The sequence below is a fragment of the Schistocerca piceifrons genome, chromosome 4 (genome assembly GCF_021461385.2).
Source record: "Schistocerca piceifrons isolate TAMUIC-IGC-003096 chromosome 4, iqSchPice1.1, whole genome shotgun sequence".
NCBI classification, from domain to species: Eukaryota; Metazoa; Arthropoda; class Insecta; order Orthoptera; family Acrididae; genus Schistocerca; species Schistocerca piceifrons.
In genome coordinates this window covers 145,685,928-145,700,820 of record NC_060141.1, presented here as the reverse complement: position 1 = coordinate 145,700,820, position 14,893 = coordinate 145,685,928, and the positions used below count along the sequence as shown (strand labels likewise).

Here is a 14,893-nt window from a genome sequence, read left to right as displayed (position 1 = left end):
ACAAATTAAGAATTACACATTTTTATCTTTTTTATGTTTCACGCATATGCTCCTAGAACATGTACTTATGTTCACAAATGTGGTTTCACCATGATTCGAACCTAGGTCCCACACAATAAGCGACACTAAAAAACACCATCCTTACTTTAGGGTATTGAAAGTGATCAGGATACTTAAAGTCGATTTTCTGCGAACTGCTTTGGGAGAGGTGTATTTGAGTTGTGAACTTCACGTACCTTGAATATAAAAAATTACGAAAGTCTGATTGCCGTGCAGTCGCCTTGATACTCTATGAAATGTAAATTTGTAGGGCATCCGGCCATCCTCCATCGTTAATATTGCCAGTCCCAAAAGTCAACATGCTGACTGCGCGAAGATACGGGATAAACCCCAGGAAAAATATGAAGAAAAATATTAAGTGCAGATTTGTGTCAATCTTGGAAATTAACAGCCTTTCATTACACTAGAGATAATCAGTGGTATAATCATCTAGATTAAACAAGGCTTGTGGATTTGAAATGCACCGATGACTTACAATCGCTTGTAGGTGTAACAATAGCGGAAATGCATGGTAATACAAAAAATAATGATGCACCATAAAGGGATTAGCCGAGAAATCGGCAGATGTGATGTACATGTGCAGACATACAAATGACTACCATTTCAGAAAAATTAGATGGTTTATTCAAGAGAAAGACTTTCACAAACTGGGAAAGTCAGTAATGCCTTGATCCACCTCCAGCCTTTATACAAATAGTTCCTCAGCTTGGCATTGATGGCAGTGCTGTTGAATGTCTTCCTGACGGATATCGTGCCAAATTCTGTCCAGCTGGAGCTAAGACCTTACAAACCCGAGATGGTTGGAGGATCCTGCCCATAATGCTCTGGATCTTCTCGGTTGGAAAGAAATCGGCGACGTTGCTGAACAAGGTAGGGTTTGGCAAGCACAAAGACATGCAGTAGAAACTCTGGCGTGTGCTGGCTGGCATTATTGAAATGTAAGCCCAAAATGGCTTGCCATGAAGGGCAAGAAAACTTGTGTAGAATATCGTCGTCGTTTTTCTGTGCTGTAAGGGTGCCACGTATGACAACCAAAGGGGTCCTGCTATGAAATGAGTTGGCAACCCAGACCATTACTCGCGGCTGTGGTGCCGTATGGCGGGTGACATTCAGGTTGGTATCCCATCGCTGTCTGGGGCGACTCCAGACACGTCTTCGGCCTGGAATCTCATTGTGTGATGGAGAACTGTCTCCAGTAACGAGTTCCGCTTCGAACTGAGCCCCGGCGACCCCTTGGACAGCAGTGGGATACTAATTAGACTGCCGTATGGTCCGACAGCCACTAGTGATGGCCTGGGCTGCCCTTTTGTCTTCATAGCAGGACCCCTTTTGCTTCTCATCCTCGGTACCCTTACAGCAGAATGGTACATCGACGCTATTCTACGGCCAGTTTTGTGTGCCCTTCATGGCAAGCCACCCTGGGCTTACATTTCAGCAAGATAGTGCCCACTCACAAATGATGCGAGTTTCTATTGTTTTGTCTTCATGCTTGCCAAACGTTGCCTTGGCTAACGAGGTCGCCGGACCTCTCCACAATTGAGAACGTCTGGAGGATTTTGGGTGGGTCACACCACGATCTAACGCCCCAATTGGACAGAATTTGACACGATGTCCGTCAAGAGGACATCCAACAGCTCTGCTAATTGCATACAGTAGTACAAGTTTATATGCCAACTAGCTCTGCAGATGGTGAAGAGTTGAAGAAATGTATGATGCGATAAAAGACATTATTCAGATCATTAAGGGAGACGAAAATTTAATAATCATGCGGGACTGTAATTCGATAGTAGGGAAAGTAAGAGAAGGAAAAGTAGTGGGTGAACATGCACTGGAGGTAAGGAATGAAAAAGGAAGCCGCCTGGTAGAATTTTGCACAGAGCTTAACTTAATCGTAGCCAACATTCGGTTTAAGAATCATGAAAGAAGGTTGTACTCGTGGAAGAGGCCTGGAGAAACTGGATGATTTAAGATAGATTACGTAATGGTAAGACAGAGATTTAGGAACCATGTTTTAAATTGTTATGAAATTTCCAGGGGCAGATGTGGACTCTGACCAGAATTTATTGGTTATGAACTGTGGATTAAAACTGAAGAAACTGCAAAAAGGCAGGATTTTAACGAGATGGGACCTGGATAAAATGAAAGAACCAGAGGCTGTAGAGAGTTTCAGAGAGAGCATTAGGGACAAATACTGGGGAAAGAAATACAGTAGAAGAAGAATGGATAGATTTGAGAGATGAAATAGTGAAAGCAGCAGAGGATCAAATACGTAAAAAGACGAGGGCTAATAGAAATCCTTGGTTAACAGAACTGCTTGCATAAGGACCAGAAGGGGGCCAACGCGTTACTGACTTGCTCAATGGCGAAGCTCTTTCTCTTGAATAAATAATCTATTTTTGCTAAAACTGTAATAATATGTGTGTCTGTAGATGAACGGGACAACCAGTTTTTCTGAAATTGTTATCATTTGTTTGCATCTACATGTACCTCACACATGCCGATTTCCGTCCTTCACGTATTATTCCTTCGTGGTGAGTCCCTTCTTTTTGCGTGTACATTAGTTAGTAAGGTGGTGCAAAACTGTTCCTTCGAAAGAGTCTTCTTGTGAAGAAGTTACACCCGCTATTCTAGAGTAACGCTGGAGTATGTAAAACTATGCCAGGAAAAAACAGGGAGCAAAAGAGAGTACACAAAGAAGTGCAGCGGGACGGAATGACGGAATACGTTAACAGATATGAAGAGATTTCGTATGATCTGTATGATAGATACTGGAGGAAAAATGCAGTTGATACACAAACTCACATTGAACGTGTAGCGCAGTAGGTAGTATAATGGAATGTAAAACAAACGCGGAATTTCATGCGTTTGTTCAAATTTCCCCAGTATCATTTTTTTCTTCACGTTCAATTTGAAATACCTACATTTCGTAATTATGAAACTCATCATTATTTTTTATGAATAATACACGTCTTGTTGTTTCTAATTACATATTGGACGCGAAATTCTTTTTCATTTGAAATGTTGTTGTTGTTGCGGTCTTCAGTCCTGAGACTGGTTTGATGCAGCTCTCCATGCTACCCTATCCTGTGCAAGGTTCTTCATCTCCCAGTATTTACTGCAACCTACATCCTTCTGAATCTGCTTAGTGTATTCATCCTTCGTCTCCCTCTGCGATTTTAACCCTCCACGCTGCCCTCCAATGCTAAATTTGTGATCCCTTGACGCCTCAGAACATGTCCTACCGACCGGTCCCTTCTTCTTGTCAAGTTGTGCCACAAACTCCTCTTCTCCCCAATTCTATTCAGTACCTCCTCATTAGTTATGTGATCTATCCATCTAATCTTCAGCATTCTTCTGTAGCACCACATTTCGAAAGCTTCTATTCTCTTCTTGTCCAAACTATTTATCGTCCATGTTTCACTTCCATACATGGCTACACTCCATACAAATACTTTCAGAAACAACTTTCTGACACTTAAATCTATACTTGAAGTTAATAAATTTCTCTTCTTCAGAAACGCTTTCCATGCCATTGCCAGTCTACATTTTATATTCTCTCTACTTCGACCATCATCATCCCCAAATAGCAAAACTCCTTTACTACTTTAAGTGTCTCATTTCCCAATCTAATTCCCTCAGCATCCCCCGACTTAATTCGATTACATTCCATTATCCTCGTTTTGCTTTTGTTGATGTTCATCTTATATCATTCTTTCAAGACACTGTCCATTCCGTTCAGCTGATCTTCCAAGTCCTTTGCTGTCTCTGACAGAATTACAGTGTCATCAGCGAACCTCAAAGTTTTAATTTCCTCTCCATGCATTTTAATACCTACTGCTTGCTAAATATACAGATTGAATAACATCGGGGAGAGGCTACAACCCTGTCTCACTCCCTTCCCAACCACTACTCCCCTTTCATGTCCCTCGACTCTTATAACTGCCATCTGGGTTATGTACAAATTGTAAATAGCCCTTCGTTCCCTGTATTTTACCCCTGCCACTTTTAGAATTTGAAAGAGAGTATTCCAGTCAACATTGTCAAAAACTTTCTCTAAGTCTACAAACGCTAGAAACGTAGGTTTGCCTTTCCTTAATCTTTCTTCTAAGATAAGTCGTAAGGTCAGTATTTCCTCACGTGTTCCAATATTTCTACGGAATCCAAACTGATCTTCCCTGAGGTCGGCTTCTACCAGTTTTTCCATTCGTCTGTAAAGAATTCGTGTTAGTATTTTGCAGCTGTGACTTATTAAACTGATAGTTAAGTAATTATCACATCTGTCAACACATGCTTTCTTTGGGATTGGAATTATTATGCTCTTCTTGAAGTCTGAGGCAATTTCGCCTGTCTCATACATCTTGCTCACCAGATGGTAGAGTTTTGTCAGGACTGGCTCTCCCAAAGCCGTCAGTAGTTCTAATGGAATGTTGTCTACTTCTGGGGCCTTGTTTCCACTCAGGTCTTTCAGTGCTCTGTCAAACTCATCACGCAGTATCGTATCTCCCATTTTGTCTTCATCTACATCCTCTTCCATTTCCATAATATTGTCCTCAAGTACATCGCCCTTGTATAGACACTCTATATACTCCTTCCACCTTTCTGCTTTCCCTTCTTTGCTTAGAACTGGGTTTCCATCTGAGCTCTTGATGTTCATACAAGTGGTTCTCCTTTCTCCAAAGGTCTCTTTAATTTTCCTGTAGGCAGTATCTATCTTACCCCTAGTGAGATAAGCCTCTACTTCCTTACATTTGTCCTCTAGCCATCCCTCCTTAGCCATTTTGCACTTCCTGTCGATCTCATTTTTGAGACGTTTGTATTCCTTTTTGCCCGCTTCATTTACTGCATTTTTATATTTTCTCCTTTCATCAATTAAATTCAATATTTCTTCTGTTACCCAAGGATTTCTACTAGCCCTCGTCTTTTTACCTACTTGATCCTCTGCTGCCTTCACTACTTCATCCCTCAAAGTTACCCATTCTTCTTCTACTGTATTTCTTTCCCCCATTCCTGTCAATTGTTCTCTTATGCTCTCCCTGAAACTCTGTACAACCTCTGGTTCTTTCAGTTTATCCAGGTCCCATCTCCTTAAATTCCCACCTTTTTGCAGTTTCTTCAGTTTTAATCTACAGGTCATAACCAATAGATTGTGGTCAGAGTCCACATCTGCCCCTGGAAATGTCTTACAATTTAAAACCTGGTTCCTAAATCTCTGTCTTACCATGATATAATCTATCTGATACCTTTTAGTATCTCCAGGGTTCTTCCATGTATACAGCCTCCTTTCATGATTCTTAAACCAAGTGTTAGCTATGATTATGTTGTGCTCTGTGCAAAATTCTATCAGGCGGCTTCCTCTTTCATTTCTTAGCCCCAATCCATATTCACCTACTACGTTTCCTTCTCTCCCTTTTCCTACACTCGAATTCCAGTCACCCATGACTATTAAATTTTCGTCTCCCTTCACTACCTGAATAATTTCTTTTATCTCATCACACATTTCATCAATTTCTTCCTCATCTGCAGAGCTAGTTGGCATATAAACTTGTACTACTGTAGTACGCATGGGCTTTGTCTCTATCTTGGCCACAATAAGCGTTAATTACGCTGTTTGTAGTAGCTTACCCGCACTCCTATTTTTTTAATACAAATTCTTAATTATCGATGTTTTATGAAACACTGTTCATAAAAGTAGTTTAAATTAATATAACATAACAATTTAACTTTCAAGACAAAAATTAAAAACCAAATCATATTTATTTGGACTATGTCCATCGTTTTATAACACAGAGGTAGATAAGTACCGTAGAAACATGAAAAACAATCATTTTTACAGCATCGAGCACATCATACAGATGCTGCATTTTTACATTTGCTCTGTACCATCACAATATGAACCCAACAAGGTGCGGGATTTGGCCCGAGAAGTAACAAGACTGTTGCGCTGCCAGACGTAATGGAACTAAAGCACGCAGCTTTTTCACACGTCACTGCCGAACGCTGGCGGGATATAGAACGGATCGTCATGAAAGAAGAAGAGAAAATGCTGCGCCTGGTTGGCTTCGTGGATTCTGTTGTTGATAAGCTCGTTATCCACGTAGCAGGTGAGGCTTCCAGAATTGAAATGTATTTCTCGGATTTGGATAAGGAAGAGCTAAGAGATTACCAGACGACTGACTGTAAGTAATACCTTCAGTGGCTTCAATATTTAACTATACGGCGAAATCCTTGAATACTCTCTTACGTTATACACAGCTTATGCAGAAAAATTATCCTGTGGTTAAGTCAGGAATTTTCATCATTCTTGTTTTTAGTTACAATTGTACGTTAGCTAAAAACGATAACATGTTGTGGTTTTCGTCTAGTCGTCTAAGGAGCGTATTGTGGGAGATTTGCAGTGTATTATTTCATGCTGCATAAAAATTAAACGACATTCGAAGCTGTATTGCTCCTCTGCTCGTCTCGTTTTTTGTGTGAACTGCAGCTGGCCAAGTCACTGCATCACTGTATCAGCTGACCGGCCAGTGCTGAGTTAAATGCGACGCTAAAGCTGTTGTGCCGTATTATCGATAAGTCGATGTGCACGTAACGCACAGCAGAAAACGTACCCGTACTTGACACTACTCGAGACAGCTTGGCTGCAGTCCCACGTGAAACTGAAATCCAAAGAGGTTCCAGCAAACGCGGAAGAATACGTAGTCCAATGTTTACATCAGGTTTATTCTTATGCTGAACGGCTTATAGTGACTCATTTGTCACGGACATAGGCGGTCGGATACCGCTCTGTCGTCTTCAGTGATTAGAGTAGTTTCTGTTTGTGGGTGATGGACATTCACGCATACTGCGTAGACCTGGTGAGCTGCCTATTTGGGGGTGCATTCGCCCACGACTCGTAGGTCCCATCCCCGGCTCAACAGTGCGGTAGGCCATCCGTTACAACTTACAATCACATTTGGTTTTTCTGCAGGATACGGTAACCAGTGTCTGATAAATTTCACAGGCTGCTATCCCTGCGCTACTGCCATTTCTTCGACAGGAAGGTGATGTTCTCTTTAAGCAAGACAATGCACGTCCACACACGGCTCTTCGTGGAGTACAAGAACTGGCCTGGCCAGGAAGATCGGCAGATTTCTCGCCAATTGAACACGAGGGATTAGCCGAGCGGTCTGGGCGCTGCAGTCATGGACTGTGCGGCTGGTCCCGGCGGAGGTTCGAGTCCTCCCTCGGGCATGCGTGTGTGTGTTTGTCCTTAGGATAATTTAGGTTAAGTAGTGTGTAAGCTTAGGGACATGACCTTAGCAGTTAAGTCCCATAAGATTTCACACACATTTGAACACGTATGGGACAGGATGAAGTGGGAACTTACTCGTCCTCTAGGGCCTGCATGAAACCTGGCCGAATTGTAACAAAAGGTGCAAAGTGCTTAGGACAATCTATCTCAGGATGTCATTCGGCACTTTTGCCGTCAGAGAGGGGTACGCTGCGTACTGATGCAACTATGTGAGCACTCTTTACTGTGACATGTGTGTTTCATTTGGTCTGAATTTGTTATCATATACTCCTCCAATGATGAAATATCATTCAACTCACTTTTCAATAAAATGGTCTTGTCCATGAGGGGGTTGCATTTTTTCCAGCAGTATATAATCTTTCACACGAAAATGTTTACTAACAGAACGGAGTTATCTTTCTCCTAAGTTCTACGCCGCACATCGCACTGGCCACTTTAGATGATCGCCAACAGACTGCCGTATGTTTTATGTATTCCAATCGTCCAACAAACGTTGTACACTAATCATGCTCACCAATATAGATGGTATTTAACAATATTTCACGATCCTTTGTACAAACTGTCAGCTCTCATACTCTAGGACCCATCAGATACAAAGCATATACAGGATGGTCGGAAACAGGATGTTGCAAGGCAGGTTGTGCTGAGAAATGATTGTTAAGAAAAACTCGGTACGTTGCCCCGTTTCAAAATTAATTAGTAATGAAGTTAGTCAATCGGGCTCTTGCGCGCTCATATTCAAGAGGTTCGCCAGATACAAGAATACTGTCAGTTGTTCTCATATCGTAGATGATAGCGCACGAGACTGCTCAGCCTTTGGCCCAGTTGGATCCTTGTTACCGCCTCATGTCCAATGTTTGTATCGCTCTCTTGCACGGTTTTAGGAAACCAAACGAAAAACATCATCTCCGGCAAACTTCAATGCTAATTAACTGGGAAACGAATTTCTTTTTAACAGTACAAGCTCCCCTGGAACACCTTTACAAACTTTACAGATTGTTTCTGACCTCTCACCCTGTGTATGGAGCAATGGAGCAATCGTGGCAGTACTTACGATCTCGACATTGATAAGTGCCTTCCGAGCATCTTCCACAGCAGCCGGAGCCTCTGCGGGCTGAGAACTGCCGCCAACTCTTCGCATTGCGCCTCCACGTACCTGCGAATCACATGTGTTATATTTGCAAATACACTCACCATATAATACCAAAAACTATTATTGCAACTGTGATTTCTAGGGTGACTGAGGCTAGGTATAGCTACCGCTACACAGTCTCGGTTAACTCTCAGTTTTCCGCATAATAATTTCCGTTTCTTTAATAACATTCGCCTTCTGAAAAAACTAAAATCATCTTCTGCTAAACTAAAAAAAATTTACTCTCTTGCGGTTAACTAGACGTACTTAGGTAAAATGCGTACTGTTTGTGTAGAGCATGTTCCGTATCTATTTCTTAACAGATAGTCTCTGAAATCACTTACGCTATTGAATGTGAGAATCTATCTATTTCTTAATGTATATCGACCAGACGCTGTGTGAGAGGGCACGGAACAATTAAATGCTGTTCTTTGCTGTCTTAGTGAATGTGATTGCTGAAAAAAAAGAAAAACGAACATTTTGACAATAGACTTTCAACTTACTTCATGTCTTAGCTCTGAACGAAGCAAGACGCATGGGACGTCTATAAATTATTTGGTTGTTAAAACCAGGCAATTGTGATTATATTCAATTGTATGTAATGGGTACCGGTGTAGTTGACTTTCAAGAGTTTCTATGCTTATATCAAACTTGTGGAAAGGAAAATACACCTGAGCTGAACTGAAAGTGTGAGAGTACCGTGTTATTTCAAGTGAGAGAGATAGTAATTTTTTGGTCCCTCTCACCAGCATTATTTCTTCGGAGAAGAAATTGTAAAGATTGACGCATCCACATATCCAGAGAAGAGGATCGGCTAAACATTTCAAGCAAGTCAACTGCAGTAAGAGAAATGTGAAGTTCGCAATCCAGTTTTGCACCGCTTCTCTTGTCGCCGAAACCGTTAAGACTTTAAGGTTATCTGTGACGTCTCTTTATATCACCCCAAGCAGACAACGTCGAGAGTGTAGTGGGCAGAGTGGTCCACAGATGTGGAGCTACTTGTAAGGGTGCAGATATAGACCCTGTCTCGGACCTGTACGATCTACTACTCTTAACGCCTCTTGGATGCGGGGAGTCCTTAGGGTCGCTGACGGGGAAGACCCATTGTACTATAAGGTACCACTTGGTGCCCGCAGTTTGCTTTGGCAAGTAAGTGTCAAACCCACCTGAGCCTTCTTTAGGAGGTGATTGCGATCGTGTGCGGTACGCGATAGGGAAGAAATGTCATTAACTGGTGGAAGTGTAATTACACTAATGGCCATTAAAATTGCTACACCACGAATATGACGTGCTACAGACGCGAAATTTAACCGACAGGAATAAGATGTTGTGATATGCAAATGATTAGCGTTTCAGAGCATTCACACAAGGTTGGCGCTGGTGGCGACACCTACAGCGTGCTGACATGAGGAAAGTTTCCAACCGATTTCTCATACACAAACAGCAGTTCACAGGCGTTGCTTGGTGAAACGTTGTTGTGATACCTCGTGTAAGGAGGAGACATGCGTACCATCACGTTTCCGACTTTGACAAAGGTCCGATTGTAGCCTATCGCAATTGCGAATTATCGTATCGCAACATTGCTGCTCGCGTTGGTCGAGATCCATTGTTAGGTGAATATGGAATCGGTGGGTTCAGGAGGATAATACGGAACGCCGTGCTGGATCCCAACGGCCTCGTATCACTAGCAGTCGAGATGACAGGAGTCTTATCCGCACGGCTCTAACGGATCGTGCAGCCACGTATCGACCCATGAGTCAACAGATGGGAACGTTTGCAAGACAACATCCATCTGCACGAACAGTTCGACGACGTTTGGAGCAGCATGGACCATCAGCTCGGAGACCATGGCTGCGGTTACCCTTGACGCTGCATCACAGACAGGAGCGCCTGCGATGGTGTACTCAACGACGAACCTGGGTGCACGAATGGCAAAACGTCATTTTTTCGGATGAATCCAGGTTCTGTTTACAACATCATGATGGTCGCATCCGTGTTTGGTGACATCACGGTGAACGCGCATTGGAAGCGTGTACTCGTCATCGCCATACTGGCGAATCACCCGGCGTGATGGTACGGGGTGTCATTGGTTAAACGTCGCGGTCACCTCTTGTTCGCATTAACGGCACTTTGAACAGTGGACGTTACATTTCAGATGTGTTACGACCCGTGGCTCTAACCTTCATTCGATCCCCGCGAAACCATACATTTCAGCAGGATAATGCACGACCGCATGTTGCAGGTCCTGTACGGGCCTTTCTCGATACAGAAAATGTTCGACTGCTGCCCTGGCCAGTACATTCTCCGGATCTCTCACCAACTGAAAACGTCTGGTCAATGGTGACCGAGCAACTAGCTCGTCACAATACGCCAATCACTACTCTTGATGAACTGTGGTATCGTGTTGAAGCTGCATGGGCAGCTGTACCTTTACACGCCATTCAAGTTATGTTTGACTCAATGCCCAGGCGTATCAAGGCCGTTATTACGGCCAGAGGTGGTTGTTCTGGATACTAATTTATTAGGATCTATGCACCGAAATTTCGTGATAACGTAATCACATGTCAGTTCTAGTATAATATATTTGTGCAATGAATACCCGTTTATCAACTGCATTTCTTCTTGGTGTAGCAATTTTAATGGCCAGTAGTGTATATCGACCGAAAATGACTTCGAAGTATTTGTCATACGCTGCCACGTGAAACTGAAGCCGGAGTTCTCACTTACATATGTATTAAGAATGAATACAAGTACAAAACCATTGACACATTAGATTTTGCAGTGATCTGTGGATTTGTGAAAGAAGTAGATTCATTATTAAAGTTTTTCAATTCTAGCCGGAATGAGGTAAGTGGTCATTTTAATTTAAATGTTTAGCGTTTACTTATTCTACAGCTGTACTGAAGTCTTATTTCACGTAATCTCACATTCGCTCACACAATTTACAACAAGTGTTATGTAAACCAGTAGTGCTGCATTTGATAACATTTCTGTAGACACAGATGTCAAAACCACTGTGTGCATATTTGAACTTAAATTAAAAGACTAATTAATACTGGGTGATCAAAAAGTCAGTATATATTTGAAAATTTAATTAATCACGGAATAATGTAGATAGAGTGGTAAAAATTGACATTCATGCTTGGAATGACATGGGGTTTTATTAGAACAAAAAAAAAAACCAAAGTTCACAAAATGTCAGACAGATGGCACTGGACAGCAAAACGTCAGTGACTGAGCATGGCAATCGTGTATAAAAGGAGCTGTAATGAGAGAGAAATCAGATGCGCCAGCAGTCGCAGCATGTTGACGTTACCTGAAAAGGTGCTTTTAGTGAAGCTGTATTATCAGAATAGGGAATGTGCTAGTTCAGCGTTACGATCCTAACGCCATAGGAAGGGGATTCGAACGGGTAAAGGTCCGTTGACAAATGCAGCTGTGGCGAGAATGATTTCGAAGTTCGAAGCCACGGGTTGTTTAGACGATAGGCCTCGTAGTGGGCGACCGAGCACAAGGCGTAATGCTGCTGAGACAGTTCAGGGAGAAATCGAGACTGTAGCGGGTTCGTCTACCGGTATGCACGGGGAAGTCAGCGCTCGTGCAGTCGCACGTCGCACCGGCATTCCATACACTACTGTTTGGTTGGCACTTAGACGTACCCTCCGATTCTATCCGTACAAAATCCATCGGCATCATGAACTGTTACCTGGCTATTTAGTGAAGCGGAGGGCTTTTGCGGTGTGGGCGATTCAAAAGATGGTGGAAGTTGACGATTGGCTGAGTAACGTGTTGTGGACCGACAAACCTCGTTTCACGCTCGGAGGGTCTGTCAACGCCCACAACTGCAGAATTTGGGCTACCGAAAATCCTAGAACTGTCGTGGAAACTCCATTGCACGACGAGAAAGTCACGGTATAGGTTGGATGTACCACGTTTACCGTTATCGGCCCTTTTTTCTTCGAGGAAATGCGTGATTGTGGTTTTGTAACTGCTACCGTGACGGGTGAGAGGTACGCCGATATGTTACAGAATCGCATCATCCCCAGCCTGGGTGATAAACACCTGCTGGAACGTAAGATGTTTATGCAGTTTGGCGCTCCACCACATATTGCTAGACGCGTGAAAGATCTCTTGCGCGCGTCGTTTGGTGATGATCGTGTGCTCAGCCGCCACTTTCGTCATGCTTGGCCTCCCAGGTCCCCAGATCTCAGTCCGTGCGATTATTGGCTTTGGGGTTACCTGAAGTCGCAAGTGTATCGTGATCGACCGACATCTCTAGGGATGCTGAAAGACAACATCGACGCCAATGCCTCACCATAACTCCGGACATGCTTTACAGTGCTGTTCACAACATTATTCCTCGCCTACAGCAATTGTTGAGGAATGGTGGTGGACATATTAAGCATTTCCTGTAAAGAACATCACCTTTGCTTTGTCTTACTTTGCTATTCTAATTATTGCTATTCTGATCAGATGAAGCGCCATCTGTCGGACATTTTTTGAACTTTTGTATTTTTTTGGTTCTAATAAAACCCCACGTCATTCCAAGCATGTGTGTTAATTTTTACTTCTCTATCTACATTATTCCGTGATTTATTCAGTTTTCGAATTTATACTGACTTTTTTATTACCCGGTAAATAAAGAATTGGCGACTTTAATAATTATTTGCATTCATACAGGAAAGATGTACACAACACACTTGGCGACAATGAAAACTGTTACGTATTGTGTAACATAGGCTACAATTCACAGGAAAAGTGTCTCAAAACAAATTTAATAAATTACAGTTCCCATTTTTAACTTATTTCTTTTCCCAACTATTAGAGGATAAACGGGAATGAACAACCACTGCTGCTAAATACAGCTGCTCGTTTTGCACAGCAGACATTCACGAGAGTCATGTTCGAAGTACTGGATGCAATTGCTTGGTAAATCACATGTGGCAGGGTCGAAGCCGAGCTGTCTATTGTGGGAGATATCCCTGGACCCATCACCAGTAATCCGTCGCTTGTAGGGTGTAATGTCGACATTTCAGCTGCAATGTCGGCGGTGTTGACACGACTACAAGTCGCTGAGAGTTCTACTGGTTCGAGTATACTGCGCCTAAGCTATGTGATTTTCTGACAGTTGTTCACGTTTTACAGTGTAGGTATTATACCGCTGATGACCACATAGTTGTGGTACATTTCTGATTGTAGGTGCATAATATTGTTGTGACTTGATGAAGTGAATTTTGTTTTGGTTGAAACAGTATTGAAAGCCTCGTACAGTTTTGTTTAAAGATGGCTTTGACTGGATTGTACCCTCGTAGGTGAGACTTGATGATTGGTGTTGTGGAGGTTACATGTTCCATGGGTTCCATGACGTTGCACAGAAGGTGTATTCTGACTTTTGTAGTGACTCGAGGATTTCGGTGTAAATTCTAGAGACACTTGACCTTCCACCGTCACGGACACCCGATATTTTAAAAGTATCTACTGCGCCACCGGTTTCTGTGTGCATGTTGGAAGTTTGAAATGAGAGGACGACAACCGGGGCAGTCGAACGACGCCGACAAGTGTTTGCCACAAGAGCCACAGACGCTGTGTGAGAGGGCACGGAATAATTAAATGCTATTCTTTGCTGTGTTACTGAATGTGATTGCTGATAAAAAAGGAAAAACGAACATTTTGACAATAGACTTTTAACTTCATGTCGTACCTCTGAACGAAGCAAGACGTATGGGACGTCTATAAATTATTTGGTTGTTAAAACCAGGCAATTGTGATTATATTCAATTGTATGTAATGGGTACCGGTGTAATTGACTTTCAAGAGTTTCTATGCTTATATCAAACTTGTGGAAAGGAAAATACACCTGAGCTGAACTGAAAGTGTGAGAGTACCGTGTTATTTCAAGTGAGAGAGATAATGATTTTTTGGTTCCTCTCGCCAGCATTATTTCTTCGGAGAAGAAATTGTAAAGATTGACGCATCCACATCTCCAGAGAAGAGGATCGGCTAAACATTTCAAGCAAGTCAACTGCAGTAAGAGAAATGTGAAGTTCGCAATCCAGTTTTGCACCGCTTCTCTTGTCGCCGAAACCGTTAAGACTTTAAGGTTATCTGTGACGTCTCTTTATATCACCCCAAGCAGACAACGTCGAGAGTGTAGTGGGCAGAGTGGTCCACAGATGTGGAGCTACTTGTAAGGGTGCAGATATAGACCCTGTCTCGGACCTGTACGATCTACTACTCTTAACGCCTCTTGGATGCGGGGAGTCCTTAGGGTCGCTGACGGGGAAGACCCATTGTACTAGAGGGTACCATTTGGTGTCCGAAGTTTGCTTTGGCAAGTAAGTGTCAAACCCGCCTGAGCCTTCTTTAGGAGGTGATTGCGATTGTGTGCGGTACGCGATAGGGAAGAAATGTCA

General features: G+C 42.7%; 1 protein-coding gene across 1 annotated transcript in view; it reads right to left on the bottom strand.

The window, feature by feature from the left end:
* LOC124795681 (glutamic acid-rich protein-like) overlaps window positions 1-14,893 on the bottom strand; it is a 58,730-nt gene that overhangs the window by 19,154 nt on the left and 24,683 nt on the right. Inside the window, exon 3 of the mRNA XM_047259762.1 lies at window positions 8,403-8,504. Coding sequence (XP_047115718.1) covers window positions 8,403-8,504 — 102 coding nt within the window. The remainder of the gene's footprint in view (window positions 1-8,402; window positions 8,505-14,893) is intronic.